General features: G+C 39.7%; 1 protein-coding gene across 3 annotated transcripts in view; it reads right to left on the bottom strand.

Moving 5' to 3' along the window:
* The window catches only part of LOC119727530, a 30,378-nt gene extending 14,715 nt beyond the window's left edge, over positions 1-15,663 (bottom strand). Inside the window, exons 1-17 of one of the 3 annotated variants that reach the window (XM_038199434.1) lie at positions 15,215-15,663; positions 10,907-11,073; positions 10,385-10,469; positions 8,645-8,923; positions 7,874-8,047; positions 6,674-7,046; positions 6,043-6,294; positions 5,689-5,878; positions 5,488-5,587; positions 4,791-5,005; positions 4,188-4,370; positions 3,629-3,676; positions 2,604-2,721; positions 2,375-2,499; positions 1,904-1,940; positions 1,516-1,579; positions 134-946 (exon numbers count right to left, since the gene is read on the bottom strand). In XM_038199434.1, coding sequence (XP_038055362.1) covers positions 134-946; positions 1,516-1,579; positions 1,904-1,940; positions 2,375-2,499; positions 2,604-2,721; positions 3,629-3,676; positions 4,188-4,370; positions 4,791-5,005; positions 5,488-5,587; positions 5,689-5,878; positions 6,043-6,294; positions 6,674-7,046; positions 7,874-8,047; positions 8,645-8,923; positions 10,385-10,469; positions 10,907-11,073; positions 15,215-15,277 — 3,286 coding nt within the window. In that variant the 5' untranslated portion in view covers positions 15,278-15,663. The remainder of the gene's footprint in view (positions 1-133; positions 947-1,515; positions 1,580-1,903; positions 1,941-2,374; positions 2,500-2,603; positions 2,722-3,628; positions 3,677-4,187; positions 4,371-4,790; positions 5,006-5,487; positions 5,588-5,688; positions 5,879-6,042; positions 6,295-6,673; positions 7,047-7,873; positions 8,048-8,644; positions 8,924-10,384; positions 10,470-10,906; positions 11,074-15,214) is intronic. The other 2 variants (XM_038199435.1, XM_038199436.1) reach the window with 2 other exon arrangements.
* Between the last annotated feature and the right edge of the window lie 1,591 nt (positions 15,664-17,254).

The raw sequence follows: 17,254 nt of genomic DNA, 5'->3' as shown, positions 1-17,254 counted from the left end.
CACCTTCCATACAGATTAGTGTTGATTAATAAGCATGAGATGGGCGGCCTATGATGAAATTATATCGTGCAGTGTTAGCTATGATGACTTGGGTGAAGCTGAGTGTTAAAAGCGGTTCAATGTTCACCGGTACCTTGTCTCATCTCTTCCTCACTGCTCGTTCCCTGGTGCCCGTCAGTTCCATACTCGATGTGGGACTCACTGTAGTTAGAGATGTGCGTCAACCTGTCGTCATCTTCAACAGATGAATTTGCCCTGGCGCTGTGTTCGGACGAGAGACCTGCATCGCTTTTTCCTTCAAACTCAGGTTCGTCATTTGGCAAATCTACTTCAACAGCACCCAACGATGAGGCAGTGTCTTCAAACGCAGGAGTTACAAAATCTTCGCTGTCTGCAGAATGCTCATTGACAGGACGGATGCCTTCTGCATGTGCGACAACCTCATCATCACTTTGATTTTGTTCCTCTTCAAAATTATTTAAATCAGCTGCGTCAGTTTCTTGAAGAGGCACATCAGTTGAGTCAATATTGACAGGATTTGGGATGTGGTCATTATCCATGTTGTCTTGGGGGATTGAAGAGTAATCGTCAAGATGTAGGGAGCCAACTCCACTGGACTGCAGATCCGACCCAAGGTCCTGAGAATCGTGGGATTGGTTCAATGCGTCGTCGTCATCCATGTCGTCTAGATCTCCGAGGTCCTGCGACAGTGATCGGTCGTCCGTTCTCTCGCTCCCAGCGTTGAGGGAGTCCGCGTATCCTTGCGAGGAGCCCAGCATGTCGTGACCCTCTGTGATGCCGTTGGAGCTGCCTTGCTTGTACAGCCACTCCTGACTGGGGATGCTTTCCAGGGGAGAGGCTTGGGAGAGTGGATGGAGGGTTGTGATGTCTGAGGAATGAGTCTCATCTGTAGGGATGCTGATAGCTTTGTCTATATGACCCCGTGCTAAGTGAGGAATATCATAAGAGAAACAAAAGAAATATATATTTAACCTTTACTCTTTCGCTACGGCTAGCCACTCACAGCGGCTCAACAAACTTCCTTCTTTAAATGGTGAGCCACTCTCTCGATGTCAACACAATGTAAACTCTCTGTGTATTGGCGTTTGGTGAAACAATTGGCCATCTCAAGCAATGAAATGGCTCGTTATATACCTTGCTCACTTATTTATTATAAGCTTCCGCAAAAAAACTTAGAAAATTACATAGCAACCAACGTAGCAACTGGAGGTCAGTGTGCTTTGCAGGTGTTGTTCTGATACTACAAAGAGGTTTGGAAAAGTGCAATTCACTCATTTCAAATTGAAATAGAAATAAATCTGCATTGCTCTTTAGTATTATAAAACAAACTCGGTGATTAAAAAAAAAATGGAAAAGAATCAACAAGTAGCTAACAATGCAAAACTTCCATTGTTCAAAAATATCCACAATGCAAGCAATGGTCAATACTGTTCACATGAGGGCGGTATGACACATTCATGACAAGACAACATCTTTAATTTTTTTTTAACTCACATGTTAATTTTGCTGGGCCTGTGAAGGACATGTACTCCATTGTTGGGGGTGAAGACTCCACATCCTATGGAACAATTAAAGGGTTACTTTTTTATTTCAATTAGGAACTATTGTATGTACTGAGTGAAAAAAAGGAGATAGCAAAGTTTTGCATTTTGGAACAAATGTTGCCCCTGAGAGTAGTTATGACTTTCAATACTTCTTTGTGCAATGTGCACGTAAATTTCCGTGCAGTGCGCTGCTTAAAACACAAGTAGAAATGGCAAATGAGTGCCTGGAAATTAAACATACTTTCCAATTCTGTCATAGACTCATTTGATATGTAACAAGTAATTTGTTTATTGAAGTCAGATTATTATTAATGATAGACTGAAAAATGGTACTTTACCTCATCTAAATAGTAGCCGTGGCCGCCCATCCTTGCCCTGTGTCAAAAGAAAAATGTTAAATAAATATCATTTCAGAAATACTTTAAAAAAAAATAAGAGGCAATATTTTCTGAAGATAATTACTTGATGGATTAAATAATTGCATGCAGGTAAACTTGTGATGATTTTAAACTCAATGGTTGAAATAAATTCACTTGGACTTATTGAATGAATGTTTTTTTAAAGGCACATAATCCATGCTTCCAGAAAAATCCATTAGCTTGACTTCTCCCTGACAAATCTACTACAGAAAACTTGTTGCAAATTAGTTTTAAAAAACCTACATTCAGCCCTCAATTTGGTCTTCCAAAAACATTGTTTTCAGTATCCACAATCAACAATTGGCAATTTGAAAATGTGAGTTTTGAGTTTGTCTAAAAACAGACAATAGAACTTTTGATGATACACGGACTCTAGTCAGGGTTTCTAACCTTCCTCTTTTGTGCTCGTTGCCAAGGTGATTGACCACCATGAGAGATGACAGAGTCTGTGGAGCGATGGATACTGTGTTATGGCTGGCTGCTTGAGGTATCCTGGGTTTACTCTCAGTGGCCTGCTGGATAGAATTAGAACAGGAAATCAACAGATTGATTCGTTAGGCCCTACCCACTGTGCAACCGCCTGGCATCTACACATGCCTAACTGTAGTTGAATACCAACCTTGTGTTTGCTCCATTCGTATCGTGTGGATTGCTCAGTAGCAGTCTTTGGACGGTAACCAGCAGATGTTGAACCTGCTGATCTCAAATTGCGCTTCCCTGGTGCACTGCTTGCTCGGCTAGTAATAAACAATGTTGGATGAAAAGCTTTTTGAAAAATCACTTCACATATGCAATTTTCGAAAGTTGAAATTACTGTTAGAAATATCCCGACTGTTCATAAAACAGAGTAGTTAGACACTTGGAATTGGTGGAAATATTTTGGAAATTTGCAACTTGTGATGAGGATTTTTAGATAACACAATTATTGAGTGCAAACTTCCGAAGAACTTAATAACTTCTGATCATGGAAAACACAATTTGTTGGAGCACACTTTGTAATCTCAGCCCATAGTTTCATGTTAGTGACTGTGGCAAATCTGATTATAGTAACTACTTAATTAGAGTTTCTGGTTAGTCAATGATCCCTTTGCCCTGTTAAAAATTATCATTTCTCAAAAATCCTACACTGTTAGTTAACCTCAAAATTGAATCCCTTGCAAAATATAGTAGTGCTCTGAGTTCCATGTTAGAAGGAACAATCCCATAACGAGACATTAACCTGTGTGGGAACTTAGTGCAGTTTAAATGGTGCTTAACCAATGCTGTGATTGTGCCGGTGGCCAGTGTGTTGTGCAATCTTTATAAAGAACTCAAGTGCAAAATGTCACCTGTGTTAAATTCAATGCAGGTTATTATGAAGATAAAACAAAATTTTTTATTTTACGATTGTTGGTTACAATTGTATGTCTCCATTTTTAAAGTATTTGTTTGGTTTTTGAGGGTAGCAATTTCTTAAGTCGGGAATGGTGGAGCCATACAAACACAAGGATGTGAGAGGCTAACAAGCACAATTATCTTGTCATTTGGTGATATGAGTACGTTAGGTTTAAAAATCTTAGTTCAGTGCACACGCCTGACTTTTCTTTGTGGGAACTGTGAACCAAGAAAAACACAAGGGTGGAAGTGCTCAACAAGCCAATTTACCTGGGAATTTGGTAATATGTGAGGTTTCCGAATCCGTCATCTCTCCATCTGATGTCATTATTCAAAATTAATGATTACTATGGATTATAGTGTGGGCAGGATTACATCAGCCTATGAAAACATCTCCTCGTGATGAGATACCATTCAACACTCCAGACTCAAGAACCATTGTGATTGAATTTTAAGTCAATAGGTCTGTACACTAAACAAGGCATGTTCACACTCACCTATTAGACATTTGTCTGTAATGAAACAGCACTCGCTGTCAGATTTGGTATCATTAATTTACAAAAGTTTTTTGTTATTAAGTAATCAATTATGTTAACAACTTGTGAATGGCTAAGTGTTATGCATTATTGTACAGAAAAAAACACCTTTTTGCATAGAAATCTGTAAAACTTTGTATAGCAAAAATTACAATTGCTTTGTAATTTGTGGTACAAATCAAGGAGAACTGGTCACTTTTATTTATAAATTTGATGTAATTATACAGCAGCAAATTTCTGCTCAACAGTAAGCTGACAAGATTTATCAACACTTAGTAGAAACTTGTACTCACTTGTATCTCTGTTGGTCTGGTGTCACTCGTCCCTGCTTGCTGATGGCATGGGGGATGTAAGCTACCGTCTCGGGCCTGTCTTTCCTCCTGAAGTGCACCGTGTACTGTGAGGTCTCTGGCAGTAGAATGATTGGGTCGCCTCTCTTGTTACGAGGAGTGAAGTCTGTCGAGCTGTTAATGTCACTAAAGTTCAGAAGTGAACAGCCATGATTGTCAAGTGGGAAAATAAAGAATGAAGTTGAGTGAGTACTTAAAGGTTTACAAACACCGAAATAGGAAAATGCTACAAATGGTGCTGAAAAATGATGAATACATAACTACAAAAGATGGCTTGCAGTTGCTTCGGAGATTTGCACACAAATATAGGCACGTTGGATTTACTGAGTATATGAAGATCAGTGACACAGACACCTATGAAACTTCCCCCATATAGTAGTGGTCTGTATTGTATGACCCTGATGTAGCAACAGCCATGTTGGGTGGCCAAAACATCACTCAAGCTAGCTTCACATCTTTGCGCACAGCAATGTGCACATACACTATCCAGTTATTTGATTACTAACTCAGTGATTACTACACAGTAAAAAAACAAGCGCTGCCTACCTGCATGTGGACTGCCTGCTACTATTGGGAGGTGCAAACAAGACATTGGAGGATTCCTGGAGGGAGGTTCCAGACTGAGAGGTAGGGGGAGGCGGGGCTTGTTGCTCAGAGAGGGGAGGTGACGTGGCGACTTGCTTGGCGGAATGAGGGCGGGGATGGAAGGGGCTGATCTTGAGCATTGGCTGCCGGTAACCGTGTCGGGGTTCAGGGGTCAACTGAAAGGGTCAAAGAGGGTTAGGGTTTGTCTAAAAACTTGAAACTATACTGAGAATCCTGAGTTGGTTCAGTGTTGAGTCCAGGGCCTAATTTCATGGCTCTGCTAACAAAGAATTCCGCGCTTACAGTATCAACTCTATGCTAGCTGTGCTAGCAAAAAAAATACCGTACTAACCCTGTAAGCACAGAATCCTTAGTTCCAGGATATACACATGTACCTAACCAAAATTCCTTGCTAACCCGTGAAATATGCTGACCGCAAGCAAATAATTTCCTGCTACAGTAAGCAAGTTTTTTTCACTTATTGTAAGCATAGCCATGAAATTGGGCCCTGATACATTTATATTCTGTACACAACTTATGTTTTGAATAATTTAAACAGCTTTTATCATCATGGTTTTATGTGGCAAAAACATTATGTAATTGTCTACAGAAGTAAAATATAAATTGAATTTGGAAAACGAGAATTACATTTTCTTACCTTTTCCTTTTGAAAAGCTAGCTGGTCACCGACCTGGTCAGCCAAGTCAACCACTGACTCAAACTTCACTGTCTTCTCTCTAGAGGTCCCAGTCACCAAGCTGAAATACCAGGGAAAAATTAAGTCATTCTGCATTATAACCAACCATACGTTTTCTCTCAAAATAGAAATAATGAGTGAATTGCACAGAAGTTGACATACCCGTTTCTTAACTGTGAAGCCACGTCGTCGGCAATATATCCCCTTACAGAAGTGGACTGCTTGTTGGTGGTTGTGTCTGTGTATTTTCCTGATCGAGACGAAGGCCGGGGCTGGGGGCTGTGCCTCTCTGTCAACTCGTAGAACTGCTCAAGGGATGGAGAGGTGATGGCATCAGAGGGATGATGGGATACTGCTGCGGACAAATCAGAACCAAATGCTCATAAGATGGATTTTTTTTTTGATTTATAGAACCAAATGATTATTTATTAACGACAAGATCAATTAATCAATGTGAAGAAATAATCTGCTTCCAGATTTTTGGATCTAGAATAAACAGGATGCAGCTAGACTTACATTGAGGTGAATTCATTTGGTCGTCTTCGGCGTAGCTGGATATCATGTCCTGCGTGTAGAACTCTGGCATCTCGCCCCCGCCGTGACTGGCGTACCGCATGTTACTCGGTAACCCGCCATGTCCGTAGAATGACTGCATAGCAGCTACGTCCTGACCGTAGTCCTGCCTCTGCTGAAACGCCATCCACTTCTGTAAATTCTCTGCTTTTTTATCATCGGCCGTCATTGGACGGGACTCTCTTGCACTGTCAGCTGCAGAGAGAATAGAATTAACAATAGGCTTTATTCTTAAGGGCACTGTAACAATGCTATTTTAGGCATACAAACAGACATGTCTCCAAAGTCATTGACGTAAGTTTCAGCGGTGAGATTAGAAGAAAATGAAAAAAATAGCAGGCTATATTTTGAGCAAATGAGGATGCTGAAACAGAGTCATTTTTTGGGGTACAAACAACCAAGTCAACAAAATAAGGCACACAAAAAACTGAATAGGGCGTTAACTAAGCATCTGACAAAAATGATGGCATAGGCAAATTTGGAGTCATAATTTAAGATGCCGTATTAATTTCTAAACGTTGGGGTGAAGTGGCTTGCCTAAGGACACAACATGGTAATAATTTGACAGACATACTTGGAATGTCTATGTGCATCTGCAGCTTAATTGGCGACTTGCTCCTCTCGTCTGGTGACTGCCCTCCATCGTACAACTCCTCATCAAAGTGTATCCTAGCAATGGGATTCACCAGACTGGATATCGGGTGCTTGTATTTCAAGATGGCCTCCATGTCGGCATTGGAGGATTCTGATTGGCTCTCCAGACCCACATGAGAATTCTGGGGAGACCGGGGGCTGTTTGGGTCGGGCTTGGAGGACTCCGATTGGCTGTCGTCTTGCGGTGAGTGGGCGGGGCCTGATGAGGGAGCACTGTGATTGGACAGTGTGGAAGAGAGATAATCCTCTGGGGATACGTTGGTCTTCAGGCCTCCACTGAGGCTTTCCAGATCCTAAATAGGGAAGAAGCATGCATGTATGATGAGGCCATAACATATTATTACTTCTTCATCAAGGTATGAAAAGTAACTTGTAACATTTGACAACTGAACAAAAAAACAACACAATTTGTGTGTGTGTGTTAAGAACATGGCAGCCTTCTCAACATAGCTTCCAAATTACTTCAGCCAAATTACTTGTGCATGAAGTCAATGTGTATTCCCCTCAATTTTTACAAAAGGGAGAGTTAGGGAAACACATTGCCAACAAACACCTGAGCTCAGGTGAAGATGCTACGGTTTGCTGTACATTCAAAATAAAATGAGTCATGCAACTTTGTACCATAGGCGTATAAAACCATTGTCTGCATGAAACGTGTCCCTCCCACTAGTATGAACATCTTCATCCCTTAAAAATTCATTAAAAGTCCATTTCTCCGTGAAAAGAATCTTTAAGAGATGTTTCACGGACATTTACATGGGGCTTATATAGGACTAATCCTGTAAGGGTATTTTCACGTTTTTTTAATGACCCTGGCCACTGAGGATTATCATTGGTTATACATAACGGTACACTGGGTCTATCTCCATGGGTAAACAAAGGACTTTCTTAAGGGTGTTTTCACAGACTCCTAATCTTGCTTAATACGTTGACAAATCCGTGAAAATTTAGTTAACTGTAATTTCAAGGGAAAATGGTTCTTTAACAAATTTTTAAGGGATGAAGATGTTCATAGGCTGGGATCTTGAAAATAATCACAAAGCGCCATCTACTGCACATGCGCAGAGTTCATAAAGATCTGTGGTAGTCTATAAAACCGCTTTATTCTCAAATAGCTTACGCTAGTCTGTGCCTGCCTGATGAGACCCAGTGCTGAGGAGGGCCTCTGCATCATCTGGAGATCCGGGGAAGAGGTCGAGACGTGATCGTTGACAAACCCAGCAGCAAAGCTTACCTCATCCTGAGCACTCCCTGGTCTAGAGGATTCGGGGCTCTTGTGGAGACTGTTGCTCACCTGCACAGAAAAGAAAAGGGTGGTATGGACTCAGAATGGAAACAATTAAAACCTGTCTGTCACTGGTGCACTCTTTGATTTTGCTTCTGTGTGTTTTTTTCGAAAATTCTATCTTAAAGCAAAGTCACTACGGTTTAGGAAAAATGGGTGGAATACTGCTTTTTGTGCTACAGCTAAACCACATATTCCATGGGTCTCATTTGTGCATTTTGACAAATCTATACATGAAGTTATGTTGTCACTCGATGCAACAGAAGTGTCGAGAAGTATTTTAGAAGGTTTTAGAGCATTCGAATATGAATTTTGAGGAAATGTAAAAAGATTCATATAAAAAAAGAAATAGATTACAGATGTAACACGATCATTACACCATTTTAACCGCATTTGCTTAATATTCTGCATGCGTGTAAAGGTCAATTTATACTTTTTAACCACAAATGTGAGGCAATTTTGACATGATGAAAATATTCCCAGTTGAGTTTGCTGGCAGTGTTAAGCTTCTTTTGTAACTGCAGTAAAAATACTTGCAGCAATGTCACAATTTAATATTTGCATTATGAACTGGGCTTAACATCATTGTTCTACAATTATATTTACCTTTGGTCTGTGCAGCCCCGCTGGTGCAGTAACAGGCCTCATCCCGCCCCTCCTCCCATCCTCAGACTCCGCCCCTACCTCCTCAAGCAATTCTTCCTCCTCTTGCTTATCTCTCTGTCTGGATGACTGATGCCTCCTGCGGGCCTTGCCGTCCCCATCAAATGCCACCCTCTTATGCCGTCTGCGGTCATGAGGGGTGGAGTAGTACTTGAGGGCGTCGGGGGCAAACTTCAGGACTGGACGCTTGTAGATGTCTTTGGCAGCGGCACCCTTGAAATGCTAGAATCGGAAGAACCAAATTCACTCAAATATTCCATATAAGCAATATTCTCCATTAGGGGTGTGGAAAGGTGGACTGCCCTAAAATTATATGTCTCCTCGCTCAAGTTTCAACCCCCTGCTATTTTCCCACCATGCTATTTTTTCTTCCATCACCTACTTCACTATTAAGGTAACTACATAGACATAATGACTTCATAGATTTCCGATCATTAAAAAAATTGTAAAAGCATGATTTGAGCACAATACTGGAACAGAAATCTTTTAAAGTTAATATGACAAGCTGCTTGTACTTAGTAGAAGGGCTTGAATGTAGATTTGTTGTCTTCAAAAAGCATCTTCTGAAGGTTGCTAGTCAATTTCTATGTTCAATCTTTATAGAAAATTGATTTTTTTTTTTAATGGAATTATAGTATCTTATAAAACATGCAAAAAAGCTTTAAAATCCCTAACATAATGCCTCCCTTCAATGAAAGAGAACACCCCCGCCCCCTTCCCAGCACACAAAAAGAACAATTAAAGGCAAACTAGAAAGAAATCCTCATAGAAATTTATAAATCATGGACTAATCATTCTGTATAAAGGTATAAAATGCCTGCACTAAATCTTAATTTCCATCACAGATTTCCGATTTCCCAGGACAGAACATTGATGTCTGTGCAATTTCAATGCCATTTCATGTCATTCTAAGCCACTCGGCAGTAACCATGATGGCCAAAATATAAGCAAAGAAAACACAGCAATAAATTGCCTTTCAATTTACGGCAAAAGATCAAAACGCTACTTTCCACAGAGTAAACACATTAAGCAGCGGCAGGTTTTTCATTTTCCGATTTCAGCACTTCATACCGAATCATTCATCATGTGATGTCAGCCGTGCGGATACGAAAAAGCAAAATCAAGAGAACAATTTTCGAGACTAATGGCCAAATTGGCAGGACTTTGTCCCCATTAAAAATACGCTAATGCTGAGTTATAGGAATGCTGTCTTTTTATCGGATGTCAAAATCGCCTACACAAAATACAGTATGTTCACAATTCATAAGAGCTTTCCAGCACACGGCACATCATTCAGGATTAAAGGTACATCGTTTGCCCTTCGTGTTTTGTTTTTTTCATTCAGCTCAGTGAATACTATACATTTGGGGAAAAAAACAGGGAAAAAAAACACATGCACAATTATTGGGTCTAATTACTGGATTCTGTTGCTAATGCACAAAAAAAAAGTGTGGGAGTGGGCACACTGTTTTAAACCACCTTCAATTAGTCTTTTGAATAACGAAACAGTATCACTCCTAATTGTTTCAAATCTCAAACTTAATTTTAATCTATGGAATGGTTTAGTTCGGCACAACTCTAAAACACTAGTCTAAACAGGTGATATGAATTACAGCTAAAATGCTTAAGTTTATCAAATTATATACAGAAAAAACAAAGCTATACAGAATGTTCTGTACTTACAGGTTGTGAATGAAGTACACTTTTATTAGTCTGGTACCACTGGTAGACTTTCTTCAAGTCCTCTTTCTGTTTCATCCCCGTGGTGCTAATGGAATAAACAAACCAGCATTACACATCCAAATAAGTAGCATCAATTGGAAATAAAATGGCTTCTTTAAAAAAGGGCTACCACTGTTCATCCTGCATACGAACATGCATAGGGCTTGAATTTTAGGTAAAAATTCACTTGACTACAGGGCTAGTAGCTCAAAGATTTAACTAGTCCCCAAACCAGAAGTACTTTTCCAAACGGTTGATTTGACATTACCAATAAAGAGAACATCACCGGCTATTTCATAAGGCACACAGCAAGCAGTACACGTCTCACTTCAAAATGATTATAAGGTTGAACAAAGAAAGTGACTCAAGTAGGTTTTGAACCTGCGACCTTCAGAATATTAAGGTGCAATTAGGTGGGCTTGGGACATAAACATCAAATATAATATAGTAAGTATACAAATTTAATGGTCTCTATTGTCTTACATAGTGACTTCGTGCATCATGCGGACCAGGATGCGATAGAACTGTTGGTCCTCCCATTGCTGATTGAGTTGGCTGCGGTCCTTACACTGCAGTGAAGACAACTTGAAATCCCGATGGAATTTCTCTACCGCCGTTAACAAGGAGTTGTACTCATGGTTTCCGGAAAGCTGTCAAGGTAATATATCACATACAAAATGTTACAAAAAAAAGGTGAAACATGTTTATCTGTGATTGTTGGGTCTTGCATATTGAAAATATACACTGCAAATTGAGTTTCACGTTTTTGAATTGGAATTCCGTGCATGTGAATATCAACCTTTTCCTTCTTTTAGCACATAATGAAACACAATATTTTTAGGAAGGCAACGTACAGAGTGTAGTATAGACTAATGTGGGAACAAAATTAGAAACCATTTTTGAGGTAGCACCATGTCACATGTATACCGCACGCGCTCTTAAAGATGAAGCGCTCGTGCATTTTGATAACACTATTGGTTGAAGGAGCCGAAAAGGTGTGCGTACCTCCAGCATGGTGCCAACTAAAATGGTCATCACTGGATTAGTCTGTACAGTGTGAAATACAACGCCCTTCAAATAAAACTTTTTTTTTTTAGGTTTCCTTGTACATAAACGTAGTACATGCCAATCAATTCTCAATTTACACTGTGTTATTACTCCTACGGAACTATCACTTTACATTAATAAATACAACAAATACAGTGCCTTTCACCACATGTACAATGTACGAGCAGATTTCTACATGTATGTATATGAACCAATCATTTATGCGTCTAACACTGCTATTCTCAATGTGATCTCAAACAGTCAAGGTCCACTGAACCAAATGTTACTGAAGCTCAACATAAATTTGTCATTAAACCTCGTCCCACTCCAATACAAACAGCCAGAATGAGGACAATGACTATAGAAAACTGGGACGACAAATGAATGAATAATTAACTCTGCAATGACTGTCAATGTGGACGTACACAGTATACCCAATGAACCGCACTATCAAGGGTATCACACACAGCTCAAAGCTCCAAACTTGAAGCTTTGTCAAAGTTGATTGTTGACATTATACACAAAAAAGCCACACTTCACCTTCCACGGCACAATAGATACTGGGGCAATCTATGCCTATCACTAAGGCTCTGTTGCTAGGTAAGGCTGACTGAGCACCTTCAGCAGAATTGCACACAAACAATTTTTCAGGATTTTATAAACGATCAACAACTCGAAAGAAGTAAAGACAGCGGTTCGAATAAATCACTAGCTGAGGCTGATTGGAAGGAGTTGCTAAGCTATTTGCTTAGCAAAAGCAGGTTACCAGCCAAAGTGTCATGCAATCTTTATTGCTTGTGACTGGTTTCGGCTGATTTTTTTGTAATATGCAAATTATTTTCTGTGTCTCGGGACTCTAATCTATATTTTTCTCTTAATCCGATGGCAGCCATTTTCTGCAGTGCGCGAGTCATACTCAGGTAGTTACGCACTTACTCCGAACTCTTTTGACCAATAGGGTTACCAAATGCATGCGCCTTGTATTTAAGAATGTGCGTGAGCGTGGTACTGCCACAGTAACGGCCCTCTCTTGTTCCCACATGGAGTCCATTGTGACAGTGGGAATATTTTTTGCACCAGTTTTTTTGCCCTTGTTATCTGCTGGTTAATCGAGTAATATCGATATATTGATTCCGATCTTTGATTCTGGCACGGAATATTGCCCAAACCCAGTTATAAGTCATTTTTTTTAGGCATGAAATTGATGGAAAGCCATACTCTAAGTACTCCACAGTGTCTAGGTAATACCTCATCCAAATCTTGAAACCAGAAATGAGTGCTGGGAAAAGAGGCCCTTGTCTACTTCAGTTGTGTGTTTGTATTTGCTCAATCGCCAACCCAATATTTACCTACGAGACACCTGGCATTTGACACTAAGGCTAAAAGAGGGGTTAGGTCTCTGCTGTAAATGGTAGGCCTATAGGAAGGCAAGGCAAATATTCTGCTCTGTGTTATACAGGTTGTGTAACTATGCTCCAATTTACCTACATGTAAATTGGATCACGGAGCAAGGAAAAGGTCAGAATTTTTTTTAACAATACATTTTTTTTTTACAATACACAAATCAGGTAGACTGTTCCCGTTCCACTGTCGAAATAGATAACGTAGGGACTGGGATTTTCCCAGAATATTCTTCTGGGGTTTTCCTCCCACCTCTAAAACTGTAAATTCTTCTCATTGTCTCCTCTCTACAGGTTTCTTCAGGCTTGCGAGCTACAATGCCTTTAACACTTTTGAGGAATCTTTGGTTTCATTACCAGAGATAATTGATAATAGTATTTTTTTTAAATGTACTTAAATGAAAATCAGTTACAAGCCAAATATCAAAACTTGTTGGAGAGCACGGCTAACACATTTTCAAAGACCCATTATTTTTTTTCAACTGGAGTCAGACAGCCCTCTTCAATTTCAGCAGTGCAGTAATAGGGCTTAAATCAATAAATAAACACTGTTTGGGTGATTTTGCATAGCCAAAAAGCATTGTAAGAATAAGAAAGCTACAGATACATGTATTGTCCCGTTTTACTTCCAACAGTGCTTTGTTGCCACTGTGCAAACTATATTCAGTTTTTAGCTTAATCAGATAAAAGATCTGTAATTACTGTCAATTCATCTGTACATTTGTACGAATGCTCTGTGAATGGGCACATTTTCAAATGCACTGTCTGAGATAAACTTAACATTTTTTTCCAACCTCGGTTTGACATTTTGCGACAACAGAATGCAAAAAAAACAAAACAACAACAACAACATTTTTTTCCCAGATTTTAAAGTAAACTTTTAATCTGGAGATCACTGATAGCTAGTGTTTCAAACTGTTAAGTAACCATTTTTCAAAGGTCGGGGTAACAGAAAATCCGCATAATGGGTCATCATAATGGAGGAAATTTTTTAAAACCTTTGATTTAAACCGACATGTAAGTTTTTTTTTCTTGCCTTATCACATTTCAGAGGAGCATAAAACTACCAAATTTTGAGCCAAACTGCTCACATACATTGTAAGACTGACTATCGCATATCAAGAGAGTGACAATTCACTGTGTAATATCAGGCCCCACACTACGGAGCCAGGTACCCCAGCATCCGACCGCTGATGTCAGCTCCAGATTATTGGATCAGGTACCTGTAACCAACACTTTACAAATTACTCAGTAACTTCTCAGAAAATGAAAAAAAGAAATGTTTGAATGCCCTTTGTGCCGGGGGAATTTTCAAAATTTACAACACAAAATTATAAAGCCCTTAAAACAACTGTCAAGATTGGAATTTTGGGTCGAGTTTAGTTTTGTACCCTTGTTTTACTTCAATAGGGTACGCCGTTCCCGTACTACCCCAAACTGGGACTGTGCATAAAAAAGTGCAAAATTAGTAGGCCCCCTACTGACATTTTTTTTTACTCATTCCTCAAGATGCTATAGTTACAAGCATGTCTCCTGCGAAATTTGAGATCTTAAATATTATTCATAAATACCTCAGACAGTTTAGCTATTCCTATTGGTCGAGAGCCCGTCACGTGGCCGGTCTTAAACGGATGATAAAGACATGGCTAGCTGGTCTTAAACACTTTTCCAGTGTCACAATAAAATGTGGACTCCTAAAAATCCAGTGCCTCTTACCGTTTCATTGGTTGAACGTTCACAATCCTCACGTAGGCATGCGCAACACTACATGCGAGTCAGAATTTTATAGTTCTAAATTCAAAACGCAACGCCCCAAGTGCGTTCTGCGTGACATCGCGCAGAACATGCTACGCGTGCGTCAATCTCCATAAAAGGGTTGTTTACATCTTACTCGCCAGCTGAACACTCCATTATTTTGCTAGAGGGATGTTTCCAAAAGCATGAAGTGAACTTGTTGAACAAAATCGGGATTTTTTGAACGAATTATTTGATATTTTTTTACGGATAAGGTATTGATGAATGGGAATAAATATGTGCTCAGCTCGGTCGGTATTTATCACTCTGTTTAATACCGCTTAGAGTCTGGGTGCTGATAATTACCCTCGCCTCCGGCTCGGGTAATTATCAGCACCCAGACTCTAAGCGGTATTAAACAGAGTGATAAAAACCTCTCGAGCACACATTTATTCCCTTATTAATGTTATACTAAGTTTATATTCAACATTTTGATCATCTTTTCAACATACATGTCTATCCATTTTTTATCAAGTGATCAACATTCATAATATAAACAATTATAATTATAAAGTGACAGCCTACTCGTAAACTTTTTTATTAAACTCACCTTGGATTTCTTCAGCACTTTCAAGTCTCCTTCAAAGTTGGACTGCAGGGTGTTTCTGTTCATGATGATACCCGAGATTTGGCAGTCATTCTAGGCCTGCATAGTGTACAGTTTCCATATTCAACCACACTTCCTACAGTGATGTAATTAAGCCGGCTTATGTACTTGTTGTATGGAATGTGACGATGTTGACATTTTCATTCACCTGTGTTCACAGTCACGTCACACGTACATTGCACATGTATGGTCGCTAAAGATCAGGGCCATTTCGTCGCCTACTGTCTCTAAATGTATGCTAAAGTTTTCCTGTTTTCAGTCAGTATAAAGTCGACAGCAATCCCACTTTGTACACAAGTTCTGATCTGAAATAAATACACGTTTCTTGAGGTTTCTTTTACATATTTCATGAGTCCACCTGCTGTCCAGTAACAAGTGCCAAACCTCTATCATCTGGAGGGTAGACTAATACATTTTCTTTGTAGGGTAATGTTTTTAAAACATTTAACCATTTTTGAGATCCTTGTATCACTTCACTCATATTTAAATTAAATTTTAATACAATTATATAATCACTTCCAATTGTATCTGATTCAAACATTTATCTGATATTTAAGTTAGAATCTTTAAAAGTTTTTTGGAGGAATTGGAAAGTCTATACCTAGCTTACAGAATGGAATAGTCCCGTTTCCAGAACGACGTTTCCGTGTATGTCACGTGATCTGAACTTTGGACATCACTTGCTATAAACGAATGAGGGCGCTATATTAACATTATGGACAACAGACATCTCAAATAAATACATTTCACAGTCTGGTATTTCCGGATGAAACATGTCTTTTATCCAATAAAACACCTATCATGCTGATTTTCACCGACCATTGAGGTAAATGTAACTCAAATAAACCGACGTTGTCTTCCCAACATGGCATTTAACTTCGACCTGCATGTTTTCTTTGCAATAGCAATGCCTCCCCTCTCTATACAACTTCACTAAGCTACCCCTGCAAAGTGAACCCTCAATACACTACTGAATTTGGCTTTTTGTCACAAAATGAATTTATTTGGTTGGATTTCTGACACTGGAGTTTTACTTCCATTCCCATTACCCAATCAACCCGCCCGTCCTTTGCATTTGTTCTGGATAACGCTGCGACTGGACAAGTCTATGGGACCGGTTCGAACCGGTTCGAACCAGTTCCGAGTCAAATTTCGCTGCCCGCCAAAAAGTTAACTTCCCCATCTGTTTTCGTCTGCCGCATTTTTTAATTAAATAAGCAATTGTTCTAATCCAATCGAATTGATCAGATTGACAAACTCCGGGCTCTCCTTACACTTTTGACCAATTGCAATCGCCTGTTCGCATGACGTCACCAGCCGCCTATCGTCTGATTCTCAAAACCCTAAAAAAGTAGGTCCGCCAGGTTCGCTAGTTTGATTATTTTCTCCAGAAGTTTCACATTTTGTTCACATTCATGACTGCATTTATGACTTTACTTATGTTTCGTATTATTAAAAAATGTAAGACAAAATAATTGTGAAAAAGCACGAGCGGAGAAATACGTTTTGGACTATCAACACAACAAGTCACCACCGTACGTGTGTAAAATATAATGCTCGTCTTTTCTCTCCTATCTCACTCCGCGCAGATGAATTTCAACGAAAGAGGAACCTGGAAAGTTTTCTACTCCTATCGCGACTCGTGAGCGAGTTTTTGCATCCGTGTGGTGCAAAAAATGTCTTCAAATGTCATTAATTTCGCTCCGTCGTCGTTCTTTGGTATATCTGTAAATGATTGTTTTTCTCGGCCAGCTCAAGTCACCAATTTCAAACCACCTTCTCTCCGCAAGACCACATTACAAGCCACCGCATCAACACGCATTTCTCCCCAGCGGAGACTCCTTTCCGTGCATGCTGAGTGACTGGGCATGCTGGGTGAGTCGAGGTGTTTACAAACTTCAGTCAAGCTCCGAGTTCGGAGGGACCACAATTGTTCATTCTCCAAGCGTCACAAACTGCTTAGAACTGAACTTGGATGGAACT

This window comes from Patiria miniata, unplaced genomic scaffold (genome assembly GCF_015706575.1).
Source record: "Patiria miniata isolate m_02_andy unplaced genomic scaffold, ASM1570657v1 HiC_scaffold_20, whole genome shotgun sequence".
Classification (NCBI taxonomy): Eukaryota; Metazoa; Echinodermata; class Asteroidea; order Valvatida; family Asterinidae; genus Patiria; species Patiria miniata.
Note: the sequence above shows the minus strand (reverse complement) of the source record. Positions and strands in the feature narration are given on the sequence as shown.